Raw genomic sequence first — 24,473 nt, 5'->3', positions numbered from 1 at the left:
GTAGGTTCAACCCCATCTCACAGTGACTTGTTCTCAATTGCATAAACGTGCTGAAAGAATTGGGTGTTTATTGATGGAAAAAGGAAAATTAAATACAGGAGACCATGTTGCTTTAGTTTACCAACCAGGTCAGAAATTTTTTTTTTTTCAATAACAGGAAGCAATACCGTACCTCACTTTAGTCAGATTGTAATATTTGCTGAAATTTGTATGGCTTTAGGTGCGAGCAGGAGCTTTTCCATGTAACAAATACTAGGTGTATTTTCCATGTAACAAATACTAGGTGTATTTTCCATGTAACAAATACTAGGTGTATTTTCCATGTAACAAATACTAGGTGTATTTTCCATGTAACAAATACTAGGTGTATTTTCCATGTAACAAATACTAGGTGTATTTTCCATGTAACAAATACTAGGTGTATTTTCCATGTAACAAATACTAGGTGTATTTTCCATGTAACAAATACTAGGTGTATTTTCCATGTAACAAATACTAGGTGTATTTTCTATGTAACAAATAGTAAATGTATTTTCCATGTAACAAATACTAGGTGTATTTTCCATGTAACAAATACTAGGTGTATTTTCCATGTAACAAATACTAGGTGTATTTTCCATGTAACAAATACTAAATGTATTTTCCATGTAACAAATACTAAATGTATTTTCCATGTAACAAATACTAGGTGTATTTTCCATGTAACAAATACTAGGTGTATTTTCCATGTAACAAATACTAGGTGTATTTTCTATGTAACAAATACTAAATGTATTTTCCATGTAACAAATACTAGGTGTATTTTCCATGTAAAAAATACTGGGTGTATTTTCCATGTAACAAATACTAGGTGTATTTTCCATGTAACAAACACTAGGTGTTTTTTCTATGTAACAAATACTAAGTGTATTTTCCATGTAACAAATACTAGGTGTATTTTCCATGTAACAAATACTAAATGTATTTTCCATGTAACAAATACTAGGTGTATTTTCTAGTAACAGATACTAGGTGTATTTTCCATGTAACAAATACTAAATGTATTTTCCATGTAACAAATACTAGATGTATTTTCCATGTAACAAATGATTTGTCTATATTTGTCATATTACAACTACTAAATGTATTTCCCATGTAAAAAATACTATGTGTATTGCCTGTGTAACAAATAATATGGGTATTTTCCATGTAACAAATACCACCTGTAATTTCCATACGTAACAAATACCTTGTGTATTATTTCTCAGTAACTTTTAAACATACACAGTATAGTATTAATAGAATAGAGAATTATTGTGTATTACAGGTATTGAACTGATAGCTGCTTTCTATGGCTGTCTATATGTTGGTAAGTACTGGATCTTTTATCTAATCCTTAAACTTATTCTATTCTTATATAGTTTCATCTGACTAGTCATTAACATCAAGTTTTAATTTAGTTTTATTATCCGTTTACTGTATTTCTTAAAATCTGAGCTTTATCTTTGTTAAGTTCTCAAGAATAAGGCTCAAAATTAATTGTATTTTGATTTGTAGGGTGTGTACCAGTGACTATTAGACCCCCTCATGCCCAGAATATAGCTAGTACTCTACCCACAGTTCGTATGACGGTCGAAGTTAGTAAATCGGTAGCTATTTTAACTAATAATATAGTAGTTAAACTACTCAAATCAAAGGTAAGTACTATTTCTCTATTTTGATTGAGAGTCATGGTGGCTCATTGATTTTACAATCAAGTTTACTCTGTCAGTGGAGGAGAACCTAACATTGAAACATCTAAATCGTTCAAATGTCACAAAAAACCCTGTTTGTTCAGACTGTGCATGTTAAAGATCCTTGGACAATTGAAAATTGAAAAAGAGTAGGCTAATGTGTCTGCTCTAGAAAAATTACCCTATATTGCACTGTTGTTTTGCTATTTCAGGAAGCTGGTGCTTTTGTGGATCCTAAAACTTGGCCTGTATTACTTGATACCGATGATCTCACTAAGAAGAAGTTAGCTGCCATATACAGAGCACCTACACCAGAGATGATTTGTTATTTAGATTTTAGTGTGTCCACAACCGGCATGTTAGCTGGGGTCAAGGTAGGATCAAATATAATAGTCTATAGTCAATTTAATGGTTTGTAGTTATCACTGATGATTAAAAGCTATTTTTATATTGTAGTTATTAAATGCAGCAGTTGATTATATTACAGTTATCACACACAGTTGTTTATTATATTACAGTTATCACACGCAGTTGTTTATTATATTATAGTAATCACACTCAGTTGTTTATTATATTACAGTTATCACACACAGTTGTTTATTATATTAAAGTAATCACACACAGTTGTTGATTATATTACAGTTATCACACACAGCTGTTTATTATATTATAGTAATCACACACAGTTGTTTATTATATTACAGTTATCACACACAGTTGCTTATTATATTACAGTTATCACACACAGTTGTTTATTATATTATAGTAATCACACACAGTTGTTGATTATATTACAGTTATCACACACAGTTGTTTATTATATTATAGTTATCACACACAGTTGTTGATTATATTACAGTTATCACACACAGTAGCTTATTACATTACAGTTATCACACACAGTTTGTTTATTATATTATAGTAATCACACACAGTTTGTTTATTATATTATAGTAATCACACACAGTTGTTTATTATATTACAGTTATCACACACAGTTGTTTATTATATTACAGTTATCACACACTGTTGCTTATTATATTACAGTTATCACACACAGTTGTTTATTATATTACAGTTATCACACACAGTTGTTTATTATATTACAGTTATCACACACAGTTGCTTATTATATTACAGTTATCACACACAGTTGTTTATTATATTATAGTTATCACAAACAGTTGTTTATTATATTACAGTTATCACACACAGTTGTTTATTATATCATAGTTATCACACACAGTTGTTTATTATAGTAATCACACACAGTTGATTATTATATTATAGTAATCACACACAGTTGTTTATTATATTACAGTTATCACACACAGTTGCTTATTATATTACAGTTATCACACACAGTTGCTTATTATATTATAGTTATCACAAACAGTTGTTTATTATATTACAGTTATCATACACAGTTGCTTATTATATTATAGTTATCACACACAGTTGTTTATTATATTACAGTTATCACACACAGTTGTTTATTATATTACAGTTATCACACACAGTTGTTTATTATATTACAGTTATCACACACAGTTGCTTAATATATTACAGTTATCACACACAGTTGTTTATTATATTACAGTTATCACACACAGTTGCTTAATATATTACAGTTATCACACACAGTTGTTGCTTATTATATTATAGTTATCACACACAGCTGTTTATTATATTACAGTTATCACAAACAGTTGTTTATTATATTACAGTTATCACAAACAGTTGTTTATTATATTACAGTTATCACACACAGTTGCTTAATATATTACAGTTATCACACACAGTTGCTTAATATATTACAGTTATCACACACAGTTGTTGCTTATTATATTACAGTTATCACACACAGTTGTTTATTATATTATAGTTATCACACACAGTTGTTTATTATATTACAGTTATCACACACAGTTGTTTATTATATTATAGTTATCACACACAGTTGTTTATTATAGTAATCACACACAGTTGTTTATTATATTATAGTAATCACACACGGTTGTTTATTTGATAAGGGATAGTAATCACACACAGTTGTTTATTATATTACAGTTATCACACACAGTTGTTTATTATATTACAGTTATTACACACAGTTTATTATATTATAGTAATCACACACAGTTGTTTATTATATTACAGTTATCACACACAGTTGTTTATTATATTACAGTTATCACACATGGTTGTTTATTATATTATAGTAATCACACACAGTTGTTTATTGTATTACAGTTATCACACACAGTTGTTTATTATATTATAGTTATCGCACACAGTTGTTTATTATATTACAGTTATCACACACAGTTGTTGATTATATTACAGTTATCACACACAGTTGTTTATTATATTACAGTTATCATACACAGTTATTGATTATATTACAGTTATCACACACAGTTGTTTATTATATTATAGTTATCACACACAGCTGTTTATTATATTATAGTAATCACACACAGTTGTTTATTATATTACAGTAATCACACACAGTTGTTTATTATATTATAGTTATCACGCACAGCTGTTTATTATATTACAGTTATCACACACAGTTGTTTATTATATTACAGTTATCACACACAGTTGCTTATTATATTATAGTTATCACACACAGTTGTTTATTATATTACAGTTATCACACACAGTTGTTTATTATATTACAGTTATCACACACTGTAGTTGTTTAGTATAATTTAGTTATCATATTCAGCTGTTTATATTATAGTAATCACACACAGTTGTTTATTATAATTTAGTTATCACATTCAGCTGTTTATATTATAGTAATCACTTGCAGCTATTTATTTTATTATAATTATCAAATGCAACTGTTTTTTATATTGTAGTTATCACATGCAGCTGATTATCATATTGTAGATATTGCATGCAGCTGTTGATTATATTGTAGTTATCAATTCACTGATGATAGAAAGCAGTTAATTATATTGTAGTTATCACATGCAGTTGTTTATTACATTGTAGTTATCAAATACAGCTGCTTATCTATTGTAATTACCACATATATAGCTGTTTTATTATCTTGTAGTAATGATGTGCAACTGTCTATTATATTGTAGTTATCTATTCACTGATGATTAAAAGCTGTTTAATATTTTGTAGTTATCACATGCAGCTGCTACTGCTCTATGTCGAGCTCAGAAACTACAGTGTGAATTATACCCATCTCGTGATGTAGTTCTCTGTTTAGATCCTTACTGTGGGCTAGGTTTTGCTCTCTGGTGCTTAAGCAGGTAAGTTTTGTCTTGTTAATCTTTTGATTATTCCTTACATTTTTGACAAGTTGAATATGTATAGAGGTTTTTCTCAAGTCAATTTAATTAAAAAGTACCATTTTGCTTTTTGTCTGATATTTTTTCATGTCAATTCAAATTTAACAAGCTTTCTGTACACTCCCAACCCAGTGACATTGATTTTAAGTGATCAAAGTGTTTCATGTGGGACCTATTTATTAAAGATGACAAATTGTTGGAAAGCAAATCCCAATAATGCCGTCATATTACTCTTTTTTGGGTTCTGCTATCCAACTTGCAGGTGACTTTATAAGGGAAAATCAAAAAAATCTGTAATGATGAAAGTTTTTTTTTATATATAATTTCAGTATTTATTCTGGTCATCATTCCATATTAATTCCACCATCTGAAGTAGAAACCAATCCAGCTGTATGGTTAACAGCAGTTAGTCAGTATAAAGGTTGGTATTTCAAAAATATAACTAACATACCATTCATACTCCTACTGATGAATGGAGCTGAGTAAAAAAAGTATAAAGAAAAACCTTGGCATTGATCTTTCCAAGATTATTACAGCGGGGTTAACTGGAATAATAATAAATTTATGTTCATTCATTTCATTTCATTTCTACATCCTGCACAGTTTTTGGACATTTGGACATGGTATTTTGCAATATTACGTCTCGATAGCCGTCCTGGTTGGGGCAGTCTATTCTCAGCTCACTTCACACTATATTATAATTTATGTTTATTTATCATTTCAGTGCGTGATACATTTTGTTCCTATGGTGTTATGGAATTATGTACTAAAGGTCTAGGTACATCTACTGCAGCATTAAAGGTAAACTTAGTCTTACTTACATTATTTGTTACATTGTCATATAGAAATGAATAATAAAAGTATTAGCCTAACCTAGTTAGCAAAATAACTATTGTGAAAACAATATGGTGAATGTAAAATATTGATAAAAAAAATATTATTTATATCTTACAAGTGTAGTAAAATTTCTGATGTTTCCACTTTGAATATCGACTAAGATTACAGCATAGATCTTAATGATACCTGTATTTTTAAACCCAGTGTCCTCTTGTTTGTGACATAGGTCGTATGGACTCACTTGGACAAAGCATCTTGTCGTTCATACGGATCAATTACCCAGTGTCCTGTGTGCTACAGGCTGTATTCATTCTAGTCCTTTGAAAGATGAAAGAGTAGGCCATGTTCTACTACATTGTTTCGCTTTGCACCCTACAATGCATTGTTTGTCTTCATACGCTCAATATCAAGAGTGAAAAGTGGACATTAAAACTCATTTCAGTTTTCATTTTATGTCATTGTTTGGTTTAAGTGACCTGATTTCATGGAATTTTTATTTCAGACCAAAGGAGTAAACCTATCATGTGTTAGAGCCTGTGTTATTGTGGCTGAAGAAAGACCTAGAATACAATTAACTACATCTTTTACTAAATTATTTGCTAGTTTAGGACTAAGTTTACGATCTGTTAGTACCAGTTTCGGTTGTCGTGTCAATGTTGCTATTGGATTAACAGTATGTGGCGGTTTTTTTCTCTATCATCCTTCATAGTCTATAATACTAGTGATACCATCCTGGCAAAAGTGGAATTTTCAACCTGGTTTTCCTTGTTCATCAGAGGGGCTGACATAGTGACAACTAGTTGAAAACATATTAAAATTTCCGTCATTGCACACAGTGTTGCTTGTGTTCACTAGCCAATCAGGAGCATAAAAGAAGTCCTTTGACCTCCCATTTAATTTATTTCATGGTTATGCTTCTCTAGGAGCTTTATATTTCAGTTGTCTGTGTTCACTAGCTCAATAAAGAACAGAGAGTCCTTCAGTCTCCAATGTATCTTATTTTGTGTGATCATGTCTAAGGAAAATTTCCCTCATTGCACACTGTATAATTTGTTTCTATAGGGAGCTTCATGTCCAGAACCTACTACGGCCTATGTTGATTTACGTGCTTTAAGAAATGATCGAGTCACACTGGTAGAAAAGGGAAGCCCTAATAGTATGTGTGTCATGGAATCAGGAAAGGTAGGAATTCCAAGAATTTTTTTTCCGTTTTGGTGGAAAGATCCACAGACGTCTGACGTCTGAATTGTGAGTGATGCAAATCCATGCTTTCAATTTCCCCAATACACATAGAAAGTTAAGAAAACATCTTTACAATCCCATTAATTTGAAAAGTGCTTTCCACATGCAGCCTGATGAGGAATGATAATCTGTACCATTTGTCTGCTGAAATGAATCTAATTGAATGTGTCTGAATGTATAATTATAATTGAATTTCAGCTATTACCTGGTGTTAAAGTAGTAATCGCCAACCCTGAAACTAAAGGACAATGTGCTGATTCTCATTTGGGAGAGGTAAGATTTATTTCATTGTTTACTATCTGCTGTTGCTTACTAACCTTGGAGGTCCACTTCTGATTAATGGTTTCAACACTTATACCTGCTCTACCTACAAATTATAGCTTCACCAGCTGTTAACAAGAGACGTTACATAATATATACATCATACACTTTAAGTCATATTAATTGGATGAAACTTAGTTAAGTTATGTTCAAATTAAAGACAATTCCAAAATTGAGAAGGATAATTTAATGAAAATTAGTAAATTGATATATATGATATATACAGATTTGGGTGAGCAGTCCTCACAATTCTACTGGTTATTATTCTGTGTATGGTGAAGAGTCTTTAAATCAAGATCATTATGATTCCCGTCTGGAGACTGGTGACATCGCCACTTCCTACGCACGTACTGGTTTCTTAGGTTTTATACGTAGAACAGAATTAACACAATCAGATGGAGGTAAGTCAAGCATTAGAAATTAATCTAAGATATAAATTACACATCTCTACAGAGTGTGTTATCCATGTAAAAATGGAAGTAACACATCCCTTCAGAATTGTAAGATCTATGCAAAAATGCTAGGTTTGTTGTCATGTTATCATTGATAGAATTATCAGAGCGTCAATATGCTATATTTGTGGTCATGCTATCATTGATAAAATAGACATTTCAGAGCGTCATGATGCTATATTTGTTGTCATGCTATCATTGATAAAATTGATATTTCAGAGCGTCATGATGCTATATTTGTGGTGGGTGCTCTAGATGAAACGATAATGTTACGTGGTATGAGATATCATCCTATGGATATAGAGAATAGTGCCCAACGATGCCATCGTAAAATATGTGAATGGTGGGTTTCATATTCTTTCTGTGAATTAAACTTTATCATTTGTATTGAGATGCGTCAAATAATGTAGAGTCCATTCAAATGGTTATATTCTATTTGCAGAAAGCAAAAAATACGGATAGCCGTCTTTATTCAGGCTTGCACTCCCTTAGTCAGTGATGCAGGTTGAAGGAGCTGACATGGATAAAGCAGATCGGACAGTAAACCAAGACGTTTGCAAGACGGCTCGTCAGCTGGAGATCTAAATACTAACGGTTAATGCTGCTGTCCTGTATTTTAATTTTGTTTATTTTTGTGATATTTCAGTGCTGTGTTTACGTGGACTAATTTATTGGTGGTGGTCGTAGAATTGGATGGTAATGAAAATGAAGCATTAGATTTAGTACCATTGGTTACTAATAGTGTCCTAGAGGAACATTATTTAATAGTGGGTGTAGTGGTTGTAGTCGACCCGGGCATAGTACCCATCAATTCTCGTGGTGAAAAACAACGCATGCATTTACGTGATGGATTTTTAGCCGATCAATTGGACCCGATTTATGTGGCTTATAATATGTAAATAACAGAACTCTTCAGTTAAGAATAAGAAGGAAAGAAAAGTATGGTGGAAAGTGCAAATGAAAAATTTTCATGGATTGGATTTCTCCATTAAAGGGATTGTGAAAAGGTTTTCTTAACTCTTTTTTACATGTATCATAGATACTAATAGCATCTATTTATACCATTCTAATTTCCAGTCAGGCATCTGTGGGTCTTGCAATTCATTAAAAACTAAGTATTTTATGAAGTCACTATCACAAAAACCGCTTATGAATAAATTAAACGTTTCTATAATTACAGAAACCACAGACATCTGACAGGAAATCAGATTGATGCAAATAGAAGGCGTAAATAGCCTAGATACAGAAAAAACTAGAAAACCTTAATGCTTTTTCATTACTGTTCTATGAAGTATTTTATGTTTAAAAAATTTTAATATATTAGGTTTATCCATTAATGCTGATTTCTGTACCAAACTAGTTTGTTTTTTTGTCAAATTCTTTTTTTAGAAGTCTTTGTCTACTCATGAAATCCTTAAAGACGCCATTTTCAATTTGGCTATTTTACTATTTCACTCTTGTTGATATTGTAAAGGCTTGTTTGTTAAAATACATTAATTACCACTTGACATTTTCTAACCTTTTTATGTGTATCGGGAACACTCATGGCTTCCATTTGCACCATTTCGATATTGTGGAATTACAAGAACTGAAAATGGGAATGGAGAAAATAGATGCTATCAGTGTTCCCTATACCCAAAACATTTTAAGAAACCTCTTTAAAATCCCTTGGCGCAGTGTTTCTGACAGCAAATGTAATGCTTTCACATGTATGGTCATTGCTTAGTAAAAATTAATAAAGACCTTTTATGCTTTAATATTTTATAATGCAAGATTTATGCTCATAGTATTCAATGACAAAGGAATGTAAAAAAAAGTATCAAAATCAAAATCACAATTTCAAGCTATTTTTAACTCTGTCTAATACTTTGACATCATTAGACACTTTTCTTTTATCCCGCTAGTTCGTTAATGAGACAATTTGATTGGATTATACACTTACGAATACAGCCAATCAAAGCCCTTTACAAGTATTAGATTGGGTCCATAATTCCTTGACATTGTGAAGATGTAATATCTGCAGCCTCAGGCTCTATGTTTCTGTAAGTAATGTTTTTAGATATTTAAATGTAATAGTTATACTTATTTTAGCATAATGAATATTGCTTAGAGCGTATTACTTGAAATGTTCACGTTCATTGCAAATCTATTTTTTATCTGTTTGGACAGATTTTGATCATAAGATTCAGATAAATACACATTATTCTTTGGATTTCATAGCTACTAGTTAAATCATACTCAAATTCAGATGTTTACTCCTTTGGAGTTGGACATGACTGGCAAATACAGTCAAATCAATGTCACTGAGTAATTCTGATCTTCCCTCCTCACAATTTGATTTAAAAGCATTGTATATGGCTTCTAATGACACCCACTATTATAATGTATATTTATTTATTTTATGATTTGTTACAAATTGCTAGTGCTAAAGTTGCAATATTATTATTTTCCTTTACTCTTTTCAAATACCTTTTTTTTTTTTTACAGCATTTGAGAGTTTGCCTTGATGCTGCATCTTCTTTTTTTTTTTTTTATTAAAATGTAAATTTCAAAGCTAATATAATGATAATATAAAGTTTGATAATGCTCAATTTTTTTTTTTGGAATGTGTGTTGGCAAGATAAATGCTACTTAATTGATTATGTAAATTTATTCATAAAGATAATGATATGTATTTATTGAAATAGATTAGAATCTCTTTTCAAGCTTCTCTTGAAGGAATATAGATTTGTTCTTGTCACATAATAGAAATTAAATGTCATCTACAAACCAACCAACCATAATAGAAATTGTATATCAATTTAGCTTTTAAAACTGAAAGTAAACTAAAAATTAAAGAAGTAGCTTTGTTTGTTTTGAGTTTTGCAATATCATTTGCATGACAATGTGATGACACAGGCTGTCTTGGAGTATGCTTGAATAAGTCACTTTTTCTTATTATTCTTGTCAACCCAGCTTTAAATGGGTACAGCTAATCTACGGAAATACATAGGAAACTTACCAAGAGACAGTATCCTTGTAATTTGATACCATTCAATAACAAGAACAAATTCTGCATAACAAAAATTTCTGAAATTCACGATTAATTTCAAAATAAATTGCATAATTAAATAGATACATGAAGAAATATTATTAGTCCAATAATTTGATTTTGTATTTCTTACACTTTGTCGAGGAATGAACTGTCTTCTGTAGATTATGTGGGCTTAAGCTACAAAGAGTCTTTGGGTTCATGAAAGAATGCTGATTTAACAAAATATTTTTTTGACATTTTACAGAGGATAATTTTCAGTCCAAAATATGGCTCATTTTCACATTCAGTTTCTGGAAGGGAAGTGTGGTTATTTCAAATAAATATATCGTGGGTGTCCGCTTGAAACCTCATATGATGATATATGATGCCAAAATTACTTTTCAAGAAAAACGCAAAAAGCTATTTGTACGCATATTTTGTTAAATATTTTTGGCCTATTCAACCAATAACTAGTATAACAGTACAGTATACGAGGTTTTTCGTTTTCATCCGCAGAAAAAGAAACTCGTATAATATAATATTTTACGAGGTTTTAAATCTGACTAGTTTATACACTTGTTTTTTATTTGGTGGTTTTTGGGTTATTTACAATCAAGCTAAGAATAAGAGGTTTATCACAAGAACTGTGTTTTTACGAGCTTATTAACGGTAGTGGAAAGTCAAAATGACCAAATATGGCATATATGAGGTTTCAAGCGGTCACCCACGATATATATGACATTTTGAAAGAAAAACAAAAAATTAATGTGGACCGCAAGTCATTGTAAGCTCTTGGGTACTTTACTTCCGTTATAAACACATTCTGATCTCAACAATACACACAAGTCTACCATGATTGATGAAAAACTGTAGTAACTGACCTTTGATAAATAATGAAAAATTATAATCAACCTTTGATCAATAATGAAAATTATAATCAACCTTAGATAAATAATTAAAAATTATAATCAACCTTTGATCAATAATGAAAAATTATAATCTACCATTGATTAATTAATAATCTTCCATTTTTCTTGGACCTTTGATTATTAAGTATCCCATTTCTTTGACCTTTGATTCTTTCAAAACCTTTCATGATAAAACCTTTTAAAAATAACAAATACCTGTAATGAAGTACTTTAATTGTCATTGAACTTTCTTTGACATATACAAGCTTTTTTCTAATAAAATATATTGATATTATAAAGGAAAGTTTAATTTTACAACCTTTTTATAGTAAACTTTTACTTCCCTACCCTTTCAATTTTGAAGAACAATTTTAATCTTAGGTAAATTTCCTAAAATTGAAAAAAATAATATTTCGAATTTCACAAAAGACAGTGGTGTTTCATTATGTATAATTATGTACAGTCACAATTTTTTGGGGTCAAAAATGGAAGTAAAAATTAAAAATGTTTATATGTAAAATAGCATCTTTTACATTTTGTACATAGACATGACTTTTTGCATGTTTTTTTTTCTTTCTTTGTGTATTGTAATATAGACACAAGGCTTAAAATTGCAGTAAGAATTTAGTAAGAATACGGTTAAAGGGAACAAAATATTCAAAGACTTTAACTACAATTCTCAGACCCATTTGTTAAGTCTTATGATAAAGTCACAAGTATGGAATTTACAGTGAAAAATACTGTTCTTATAAAATATTTTGGGAAAGTGAACCCAATATTTTGATCTGTTTGTGAAGGTCACGAAATGTGATTCCCTTATTTGGCTGGAGGCAATAATGTATTCTCCTAAATATTTTCACCATAACTTCTGAAGGTATAAGGATTCATTGTTTTATTTTTTGAGCATTTGAAGAAAATAATTCATTATCACTAAGGTTGAACTGTGATATTTTTGCAAATCAAGAATGTTTACAAAATCAGTTTTGACTCTTACCTGGATGTACACAAATATCTTTTCTCAAATGAAAATGTTTCTATTTCAGAGCTTTGTAACTGACTGACTTAAAAAAAATTGTAATGAGCTAGTGTACATGTATTATATATGTCTGTACTGTTTTTAATTGTACTGTGTTTTGTTATTATTTTGTATTTTCTATTATTATATATAATTTAGCCAAGCTTGTACAACTGCTAATTGTAATACTAAAGAAATCTTCAATATTCAGATTTTTATTGAAAATTAGGCTGACATGGAGTTTTTATTGGGAAAATGATATCATGAATTGTGCAATGAGGAAAATGACACATAGGGGTTTATGTAATCAGAAAGTGCATTCACACACTTATGTTGTAGCCTACATGGAGAAGGACTATAAGTCTAGTAAAACACTTAATTATGCTTAAAGTGTCATTCCGTTTTTTCAATTGGTTTTGTGGTTTGAGCTGAAATACAGGGACTTGAAAAAACACATTTGCTAAAAATCCCAAATAAGTCCAAGCGTTGGGTCTTTTCCTACTAATTAGTCCCTAGTGACTTGGAAAAACTTAAAACCCACTTAAAAACAATTAGAGAAAGAAATGGAAACTTTTAGTTCAAAGGGACTACTGCACCAAAAGTGATTATATAAAATAAATCTTCAAAAGTTACAAAGCTACAAAGTAGAAACTTGTATGGAATATCCACATTTACCATTTTAACATTTGAAAAGAAACAGAACCATCTGCCATATGGTAGCAAATAAGGTCGATTTTCTTCTTTATTGGCCATATAGACCTACTACTTAGACAGCGACTTGGAAACACACATACCATCAGTTTCTCCTTACACCATTTATGTCACGGAAATAAACCGATTTGGTCCATGTTATTTCCTGCACTTAAAACCTAATTAAAAGGAATTAGAGCAAAAAAATATATATTTTTTGTGACAAGGGACGACTGCACGAAAAGTGCTTACATCCAAATAAATTTTTATCTTGAAAAGCTACAAGGCTACAGAGCTGACATTTAGAAAAAAAACATCTAAAATAAACCTTGCGGTTTGTCCGAATTGGGTGAGAAAAGATCTGAAAAAGAATACTTTATTTCCGTAAAAGGCTGTGCACAAATTTACGATTGACGACTAATGAATAAATTAACAAGCATAAAATTAACTTACAGGGAGGTCTCAGAATTCTGTAGAATGCAGCATTATATTTTTTTGAAAAATTCCTGGGGGAGGGACCCGAACCCACATAACACATAAGTACACGGCCCCCACTCATCTCGTTGAGCCACTGGCTGAAACCTTTTCTCCTGAACATTTCTCCAGCTGATTAGAACTATAGGAAAACCTAACGGCCCATCTCGGAATGCGGAATCCTGATTATGGGAACTGATAGAACCAGCTGGAACTCTCAAGTCCCATAGATTGTTGGTCGTGAATTTACTTGAGATTGGTCGTAGTCGTAGTCGGCAACCCTGATAATTTCTATAGCAGCTGTTATATCTAGCTATGTTACTGAGGTACAAACATTGAAAGCTATAATATGAGTAAGCACATCTTCTTGATTTTGAAATGGCAACATTTCAATCCAAGCGTCGCAAGTTGGTGAGTGAAAATCGGACTTTTAACGAGACAGGACTACCGATTTTCATTATTATTATTTAATGCGGCCCGGTCAATTTGTCATGTTTCATATCTGGCCCTTTCAGTCAAAAAGGTTGTCCACCCTTGCTTTAACTATAAATTACCCGAAAATCTCATCCAAAATCGGGTGAAAACGGTATAATAATTACTCACATCCCGTAAATTAAACTGAATAATAGTAGACCTCTCAAGGAGTGAGGGGGTAGGTAGTATCATATGTTCCAGAAAGAATGAACAAGTTTGCAAAACTCTCATAACTTGGTTAGAAATTCGGGCAACATCAGCTTCCGAAACCGGAAAAATTAGAATTTGTTACTTTACGGTTTCGTTGTATGTCGGAAAGATGTCGAACACTATAATCAATCTTCGTTTTCGTTTTGGCGTAAGTGAGAAAAGGCCTTAACTGTAACATTAGGCTATATCTCTTTAAATTTCGGGTTGTTATTTGGCGCGAATTTAGCAATCATGTTATTTGTTCTGTTCAGAATTAAAGGCCCCCTTCCGTGTAATGTACTTCACAAACATGTGGTTTTGGCAATATTTTCCCTCGTTAACTTTACGAAATATATTTCATTCGTAGAACAAAAATTTTTTGAATAGACATTAGACTTTACAAGTGAAATTTAAGTCCAGCATCTTTATTCAAAGTTATTCCAACCAGCCATTCAGAAAAGTTGGTGGATCTTTTCCTTTATATTATTTATCAACTTTCGAATAATTGATGAGAAGGTGACAGTTTAAAACCATCAGAAACTCAAAACAATTTTTGGCGGGAAGAGTTGACACGTAGAGCACGTGGATATAGAATTTAGGCTTCTGATTGGCTGGAATTCAAATTGTCAGTCAAAAAGTGGGAGGAGTTGAACGTAAAATTATCTTTCGCACCGGTAGAAGACGTTGCATTTCTTAGCAGGATTTCGGTCTTATCAGTACAATATATGTATGACTTATTCTGATATAGGCCTAATTGATCTATTCTGTATTATTTTGGATGTATTTCGATGACTTCGGATTTATTTAATATATTCTGATGGTTTGGGATTATTCTGTGATATATCTACAAAATAATGGCTTTAAACGATGACAAATCACACTATTGGAAGGAGGGACAAATATTGGATATTGGAAGAAGGTAAATTCATTTGCTTCATTTAAAGTTTTGATTGGAAACTTGTAAGTAATATAATCAGGTTTTCTAAATTTAACCGATTTGGACTATTCCAATTCCAGACCTCTATTATTTTTCGATTCCAATAAAACTAGGCTTTTTTGACGTCACTATTGCAGAATCTGCTCATAATATATAAAGTCTTTGTGAAAGTAGAAATGAGGATAGACTGGATTAGAATTGGAGGGGTGCGGTATTAAAGTGATGGTGTCTCTTAAGTGTTAGATAAGTATAGAATATTAAGGTAGGAATGAGGATAGACTGGATTAGAATTGGAGGGGTGCGGTATTAAAGTGATGGTGTCTCTTAAGTGTTAGATAAGTATAGAATATTAAGGTAGGAATGAGGATAGACTGGATTAGAGTTGGAGGGGTGGGGGTATTACAGTGATGGTGTCCAGTAATTGTAGGTCTGGAATAAGATATTCGGGTAGGGATGAGGGTAGTGGTTTACAATTAGAGGTGGGGGTATTAAAGTGATGGTGTCCCTTAATTGTTAGTTTAGAATAAAAATATTAAGGTAGGAATGAGGATAGACTGGATTAGAATTGGAGGGGTGGGGGTATTAAAGTGATGGTGTCCAGTAATTGTAGGTCTGGAATAAGATATTCAGGTAGGGATGAGGGTAGTGGTTTACAATTAGAGGCGGGGGTATTAAAGTGATGGTGTCCCTTAATTGTTAGTTTAGAATAAAAATATTAAGGTAGGAATGAGGATAGACTGGATTAGAATTAGGGGGTGGGGGTATTAAAGTGATGGTGTCCAATAAAGTCTGGAATAAGATATTAAGGTAGGGATGAAGGTAGTGGTTTACAATTAGGGGTGGGGGTATTAAAGTGATGGTGTCTCTTAATTGTTAGTTTAGAATATGACATTAATGTAGGGATGTTGCAGCCTGCTCTTGAATAAGGAGTTGGGGTTTTAAAGTGATGGTGTCTTATAATTGTTAGTTTAGAATAAGACATTAATGTAGTGATGAGGATAGACTGGATTAGAATTAGGGGTTGGGATTATTATTGAAGTGATGGTGTCCTATAATTGTTAGTTTAGAATAAGATATTAAGGTAGGGATGAGGATAGCCTGGTTTACAATAAGGGGTTGGGGAATTAAAGTGATGGTGTCCTATAATTGTCAGTTTATATCAAGGCATTACTGGTATAGATGGGGACTGGTTTAGAATTAGCAGGTGGGGATGGTTATTAGATCATATTTATGCAGGCTTCTTCTAAATAACATTTTACTTTTTGAGACAATTCACAACAAAATTGTTGTTTTTATTCAAATTTTTTTTTACTCTTTTTATAGTTACGACAGTTAAGAAAAAATATCCAGAATTAAATTTTGGCAAGTGAACATTTTATATATGGTGAGTTTTTTTATAATTAACTTTCTTAGACTGGTTTGTCTGAAAACAAATTATTTAACTGTCACGCCTTGGCTTAAGTAAGGGATAATCTTGTGAATTTTTGTGGGCAGGGGGCTTTTTTCACTGAAGGGATGAAGTCCCTCAATGGTTTTATTTCAGAGTCTGATGCAAATGATTTGAAAAACTTTTAATGCAATGATAAAAGTGCAGATGAATCCACTAACCCTGCTTTAACAAATTTCATCTATATATATGGCGATTTCTTTTGAATCAATGACCATCCACAGTTGTCATAAGTCATACTTATTACAGATATGAAACGTTCTCATCGGAAAGAAAATTTTTGGTCTGTAAATATCCAAATATGTTCCAGCAAATTGTTAAATGGTGAGTCGTCTTTATTATTCGTGGACCGTGGACCTCTCACTGTATGCCGCCTTCGTTAACCCAATCAGGTACCGAAAAGTACGACTTATAACCCATTTCATATTATATCTATTATAGACATACTTAAAGGGCTGTCGTTCTATTATTGTTTGGTAGGGAAAATTCACGTAATTTTTTTTTTAAATTTAGTTAGTAATTTTTACATTTTCTATTTCAGATATTGAATGTTGTCAGTATAATTATTGAAATATAATATGTGTTTCAACATCTTGATAATTGGTGAGTTTCTATTAATTATTTACTATCTTTAACTTTAGAACAGTAATTAGTATTTTGTTTACCTCAACCATACCTTTAAAATCAGATTCTATTGAAACTCAGGGATCATCTGTATGTAAAATATTGCCTCTTGATCATTTATTTTCACTTATCATTGTTGTTAGATTGTTTCATGTTCCAGTTAGAGCAACCAGAAAACACAGGGGGAGGTGTAAAAGTTATGTGAGTTTCTTTTTCTCATGCAACATCCCATGCAGCAGTAGAAAACTCTATCTGCGCTGGATTTTTTGTGAAATTATCTCTTTACACATGCATCAGAAGAATATTAAACCACACAGTGGTTCTCAGTTCCTGTCCGTTATAGAAACCGTCCATCTGGGTGTGTGTAATTGTACTGATAGTCGGTTAAACCATGTTTGATCCTGGATCAGTCATCCATCTCTAGAACGTCTAGTTAATCATGCATATTTTTGACCATATGTTCATCGAAACTGAGAGAGTTCTCATGTTATTTTCTTTTCTGCTCATATACCTGGTAAACTTGCCTGGTATTCATCAAAACTGATTTTTATACGCCCACATAAAATATCAGAAAAATCAAAATATGATTTATTGCCTTTGTTCTTAAATCGCCCATGAACACTCTAGAAGGTGCAATTCTTGACGGATTTTGATGAAACAAGGTGTGAGTGTTTGTTATCACCCAAGGATGAACTTAAAATCAGAAAGATAAAAAAATAATAAGTATGAGTTATTGCCCTTGTTTTTAAAAACATGTTCAAGGTTTAGCCCGTAAACACTCTAGAAGGCCCAATTCTTGACAGATGAAACTTGGTATATTATACAGTATCGCCTCAGAAAGTTCAAAAGAAGTGTATAAAGCTATCTATGTAATATTTCTAAAGAGGAAACTCCCCTATCACAGTAGGGATAAATGGGGTATTGCCATTTGCTAAATTGGATGGTCGGTCAGTGTGACACTCTGCAAGTGGTCATGTAGTAGGTGAGGGGACCACTTTGCTGCATGATCCTAGAAGGGGGTGTCATATGTCCTACGGCAAATATTAGAAACCTTATAAATCTGACATTATTCATTTTGTCAATTCCTTGAGAGGGTTCTAATTCACATTTGATACATACATGACACAGTTGCTGAATTCTGGACAACATCTGTAGGCCATATGCTGCATCTGTAGAAGTGCCATATTTTGCTAATTATAAGCACATTTGTTGGATAGATAGTATGGATGGGGTACCATGTTTTTTTTTTTTTATCATAAGTCACTCTTAGTGGGTGTATGTCACATTTTGCAATTATAGCCACGCCCGATTGGCATTTGTGGATGGCCACCTTTGCTGGACATAAACCACAGTTGTTGGATATTCACATTTATGACACAGTTGCTGAATTCTCGACAACATCTGTAGGTCATATGCTACATCTGTAGGAATGCCATATTTGCTGAAAAAATAAGCACATTTGTCGGACAGAGACTCGTCTGATTGGCATTTTATAGATGGTCACTTTTGCTGTGCATTAACCACAGTTGTTGAATATTTACATTAAAGTGACGGACAGGGCCACATCTTTAGAAATGACTAATTTGCTATGATAACCACATTTTTTAAATAAATATTATTTGTAAAACAAAGTAATATCTTTTTGTAAACTGGAAACAAGGTAATTTCTTTTTATATTGGGCCTATTAGTGTTGATCAGGCCACTAATCTCTAATTTTCTTTTAACTTAATTAAATTGTTTTTTTTTTTATTAACTTAGTTAATCATTTTCTTTTTCTTCCAGGTAATATAATTGGATGACATTTTGTACCTGAAATTGAGGGTCCACTTTTGCTTTTTGTTATATTGTGATACAAATGTTTGTTCCAATATGGTCTTTGCTCGGTTTCTATAAGTACCAGACTACTAGACAAGATGGTGCGATTGATGAGAGGTGGTGGAGCAAAGACCGCTTTGACTATTTTGTGGCATGATGAGTTTTTGGCTACAGGATTAAAATATTTATCTATTTCGCAGTATCATTAACAAAGTTTGAGTGTCAGAAAATGAGGGGTTTGCTATTGCAAAGCCTTTGAAGTAGTAAATTGATACAATCTGGGGCATAACTGTATTTATCAGACACATTCCCCTAATAGGTTTAAGGGATTGTAAGGAGGTTTTCTAAACTTTGTCTGTTAATCGGCAACACTGATGACATCAATTTGCATAATTCCAATTTCCAATTAGATGCTTTGGGTTCTCGCAATTCCAATAAAACTAAGCATTCACTACTGGAACTGTCAATTTTGTGATCACGTGATTCTGGTAATTTAAATATTAGAAGCTGGTTGTTCATGACTTCCAGTGTTTGTAAACAAAGTCAATGAAAACAAAACAAGAACGTCTATAGAAGAAAAACAGAATTAATCAGAGAGCTGAAACATAACCTACCCAGAAAGACACTCCTGAATATAAGAGGAAAAGAGCCGATGTCATTCAAGTTTACAGATACATTAGCAAACAAGATGTCTGTGTCAACCAAACCCTTCTAGAACTTTCATCAGAAAACAGAACCAAAGGATACTTTGTTGCAAATTCAGAAACCAGTTCAAATCCAACATCAACAAGGCCTGGAAAGAAGATAAATTATATTTACACCTAGCACCATGTTATATACTTTTATGACCAGCAACCAGTCACATTTCGATGCTCATCCCACAAATAAAAAAATAAGTCAGTACCAAGGATGACACTAAGCTTATCAAAGACAGACTAACAGTTTAAGTGACAATTTAGAGTCTCTATTGTTGACAGACGACCAACGGACCGACAGAAGTGGTGGCAATATCGTCCACATTTCCATGTAGGTAGGTGTATAGAAAGGTACTAGAGATCCGACCTCACAAGCAACCATCAGACTCTGTGAGACATTGGGGCTCTCTATCAGTGGGGGCATCTGTGACATATATACATTGTAGGTTTCTTCCCATGAATAGATGTTTGAGTACTCAGAATCTCTACCCTTTGTACAGACTAGGGGAGGAGTCTTAATGGTCAATTCCCCAAAACCTTTCCTCATTTTTAACCCATTTCATGCTTCTTGATAGAATCTGTTCCAAAATCTTATTGTCTTTTATTTCACTCAGTTACCATTTTAAATTTACAATAAAATTCTTAAAAAATATTTTACTGTCATAACAAGCTAGTTAAAACAAAATAACAAATTTATCATTTTAAAAACATTAACATTCAAAAATTGTCTTCTAAGCAGTTTTTCTTAAAGTATCTTCACATAAAACTGTTGTGGCGAATTTAAGATTGTAAGATTTTTATAAGACCATTATAAAATTGACTGTTATAGTGTTATACCGTATTGTTACCTAATCCATAAACTGACGTTGTTAATGCAACCCATCTTCACATTGACAAGCAATTACAAACTGTGTCTAATACCTTGACTGCAAAAGCCACCTTTCTTGTATCACAGAATGCAACGATTTGATCGGATTGTATGCAAGCAAAATGTAGGCAGACTATACATTATGGCATAGTGTTACATACTTTCTATGAGGGCTCTGATTGGCTATATTCACTATCGTACAATCCAATCAAATCTCTGTATTTACAAACTCCTGTGAGACAAGAATAGTGGCTATTGCAGTCGAGATGTAGTTCCAAATAGCTTTGTATTATCTAATTGGTATCAGATAGATACAATTTTCTTCAGGGAAATGTCACTGCATGGCTTTCAAAAGGAAATATGATTCACAATTTGTAGTTTACCAAAGATGGCTGAGCTAACATATAAATGAAAAATCCACAAGCCTATTAGTTATGTAACTCATAAACTAAGGCAGCAATAGGCAAGTATGACTTTCAACATCACTTTATAGGTACCACTATTCAATACTATTTTCCATTACGAAATTTCACTCAGAGAGGTAAAAACCGGTTGATCTTCCTATGGAAATTCACAATTTGTAACTCAGAGCCTTATTGAATGTCTTAGTAAGTTGGCAATTTGTAAGTTACGCTTCCGTAATAAAAGACCTATTTGTTTATTCTAGGGCAAGACTCTTTACTTTGGATATTTGTCAAGTGTTAGTAATATTGCCAGCCAAACTCTTTTAATACAGAGCACTACAGGATCTTTGGAGGCTGTTTGGGTCTAAGTTTAATAGAATCTTGCATGTTTGGTCACTCTGTCAATTTTAAACTTCTTCTTTTCACCATTGTGAGTAAATATTTTCTGAATTTTTCAAGCCACTAATTCCTTTATTGATAACAGAGTCTCATTTAAAGACGAGTTGTCTCTTTAACTTTCAAATGCGTTAATTTAATTCTTCTTTTCTGTACTTATCCATATTTGTATCTATTGCCTAATAAATTTCGACCAAAACTATACGGCATAGATTTATCTGCATCACGATATTTTCCCCAAGCTCCAAACGGAATCACTACACAAGTTGAATTGTCTTCAGAACCGAAATGTAAAGCTTCATCCACTAAGCTACTAGCTGCTTCTTTTGGAGATGGACAACTACTAACTAAATTGACCGTTTCATGATCATTTAAAACAAAATTAACACCATCTGTATCTAGGACTAAGAAAGCATCACGACCATGTTTGACCTGCAAATAAAACAATATTTGTCATTTTTACACAAAGAACTTATGAATAAAACTATTCTTGGATACATTACCTTGAGGATTCAAAAAATATTTTCAAGCCTAGGTAATGGTGTGGTGTAAAATTCCCCACCACCCAGTTTCAATGCTGACCTCGAATTGTCCACCAGTTTCAATGCTGGCCTCAAATTGTCCACCAGCTTTCGAATCAAAGTATTGGGATCTAGCAGGTGGTAATGCAAATATATAGAACATACAGCTGAGTCCGTAGCAAGTTGGATTATTGTCCGAGAGACTATATGGTGTCACAGGTTCAAATCTTTAGCAAGGTAAGAAACATTCTGATGCCTGAGCCAGTATTTCCAAGAGTTGGCTCTGTGGTACCTTTTATCCTGTAACGCCAATTACTAATTATTAATAGTAACAACTAACTTCTATTGATCTTATATGTGGTGTGGCCACGACGCCAACTTTTTCCAATTCGACATCACCTAGACTACGTGTCATGGCTAGACGTCCATTGACTTGCAATTGCCCAAGACTGTTCTCCACAATATACCCTCCATACTTCTTAATCCTTTTAGCTTCCTCAGAATATTCTGGACTATCTTCTGTTGATAGCCGTATAGGCTCCCCATCTCGACACAGTACAGCCCTACTGTCTCCAACATGGCCAACCACTAAATTGATACTGTCCTTCAATAAACAAACTGTGGCAGTAGTTCCTGTATTATAGATATCTGTATCTGAAATAAATGAAATGAAACTGGAGTTTTACAACTTACTTTTTGCCCTTAATTGAGCTTAATGAAGACAGATAACAATATTGAGTGTGCAATGAGAAACATTTTACCAAGAAAGATGCATAAGCCTCTTTTTTGAATTTTCAACTGTCTGGGATTTAGAAAACAAATGCTTAACACTTTCAACACCTCTGACCTGCATCACTGACAGGGGGTGCGGGGGAAATGGGTTGAAAAATCCAATTGTTTATCTCAAATTATGCAGGGATTGAACCCTTGATCTTCAGGTAAAGGAGCAAGTGTTCATCTCACTGAGCCCTAGATGACAGAAAAGACGAGAATAAAAAAGTTTGATAACCCAGAATACCTAAATTGAATTACTTAGATAACTAAGACAACATAATTGAATTGTCCAATCTAAATCTAACTTAATCTATGTTTATTTAAATAGTAGACCTACCTATTAAATATGTATTAATATGTCGACTTAAAAGATTATTGATATTTATAAAAGAATTGGTTAGGACTTCAGATAGACTGGATAATCTAGGATACCAATATAAGATGTGATTAACCAGATTTTGATGAACATAATCCACAGCAAATGCTCCACCGTGACCATCAAAGATAGCAAAATATTGTAAGCCAGGGAGCAATTCCCGTATATCACTTCTGTCTTCATTGGTTTTTCTTCTACCTAATAATGACTTATGGCTAGTATCATTCAAATTTACTTTAGGAATTAACCGACCTGCAAAAAAATATAATTAACTCTTTATCTTTCCTCATACATCCGAAATTTTAACCCATGTAGCGAAATGATTTACACAAATATACTACTTGTACATTACAGTGAGTTGAGCTTATCACATGCTCTCTCAGTTAAATATAAAATTCCATCATTTATTCAATGTTACCAAGCAAATGACATCATGGAAAGATTTCAACACTCTGCCTGATTGTTCTACAATCTGTCCTCATAACACAACAATATACCACGCACCTGTAGACAAAATCTTTGAGATTTTTTTCTCAACTGTTTGTCTTATTTACCTGTTTTGATGCTTTCTTCCAGTAGAATTGTCATATCAATTCTATTGTTCCAGGATCCAAGTGTATCAAAATTAACTCCTTGTTGTCTTTGACCTTTATTTTCAGGATCTGTGAGTGGTCTTGAAAAGTGTCTTGAAGATTTATAAAAACATCTGGTTTGTAATTTATTTTGTATAGATCTGTAATTCTGCATCCGATCCTCATTTTTTCGACAATATTTTCGTTTCACAGAAGAATAAGAAGAAAGCTGAATGCCAATATTCTCACATTGCCAGAGTACTTTTAAAAATTTTGGTTGATTCAGAAGTAAAACTCCAGCCGTTTTGTTACATTTTGACATGGTTTATCTGAAAATAAAAAGAAAATACAATTTGTTGAGTCTATCTTTCTATTCAAAACTAACTTTCAAATAGTCTATTT

At 32.3% G+C, this 24,473-nt stretch overlaps 2 protein-coding genes across 2 annotated transcripts in view; one reads left to right on the top strand and one right to left on the bottom strand.

Moving 5' to 3' along the window:
- The window catches only part of LOTGIDRAFT_237433 (hypothetical protein), a gene marked incomplete at its 5' end in the record, with an annotated part of 38,506 nt that extends 29,058 nt beyond the window's left edge, over positions 1-9,448 (top strand). The window contains 13 exons of the mRNA XM_009046795.1: positions 5-128; positions 1,307-1,348; positions 1,537-1,676; positions 1,925-2,086; positions 4,857-4,987; positions 5,356-5,447; positions 5,751-5,827; positions 6,366-6,536; positions 6,926-7,045; positions 7,304-7,378; positions 7,653-7,827; positions 8,098-8,221; positions 8,525-9,448. Of these exons, the coding sequence (XP_009045043.1) occupies positions 5-128; positions 1,307-1,348; positions 1,537-1,676; positions 1,925-2,086; positions 4,857-4,987; positions 5,356-5,447; positions 5,751-5,827; positions 6,366-6,536; positions 6,926-7,045; positions 7,304-7,378; positions 7,653-7,827; positions 8,098-8,221; positions 8,525-8,777 (1,686 nt within the window). The 3' untranslated portion in view covers positions 8,778-9,448. The remainder of the gene's footprint in view (positions 1-4; positions 129-1,306; positions 1,349-1,536; positions 1,677-1,924; positions 2,087-4,856; positions 4,988-5,355; positions 5,448-5,750; positions 5,828-6,365; positions 6,537-6,925; positions 7,046-7,303; positions 7,379-7,652; positions 7,828-8,097; positions 8,222-8,524) is intronic.
- Positions 9,449-21,984: 12,536 nt separating this feature from the next.
- LOTGIDRAFT_136567 (hypothetical protein) lies at positions 21,985-24,246 on the bottom strand (the record flags this gene model as incomplete). Its single annotated transcript, XM_009046794.1, has 4 exons — positions 21,985-22,260; positions 22,690-23,003; positions 23,461-23,751; positions 24,054-24,246. The coding sequence occupies 4 exons, from the start codon at positions 24,244-24,246 to the stop codon at positions 21,985-21,987; spliced, it is 1,074 nt and encodes a 357-aa protein (XP_009045042.1).
- Positions 24,247-24,473: the final 227 nt, after the last annotated feature.

Source organism: Lottia gigantea (assembly GCF_000327385.1).
Source record: "Lottia gigantea unplaced genomic scaffold LOTGIsca_107, whole genome shotgun sequence".
Classification (NCBI taxonomy): Eukaryota; Metazoa; Mollusca; class Gastropoda; family Lottiidae; genus Lottia; species Lottia gigantea.
This window is presented reverse-complemented; position numbering and strand designations above follow the sequence as displayed.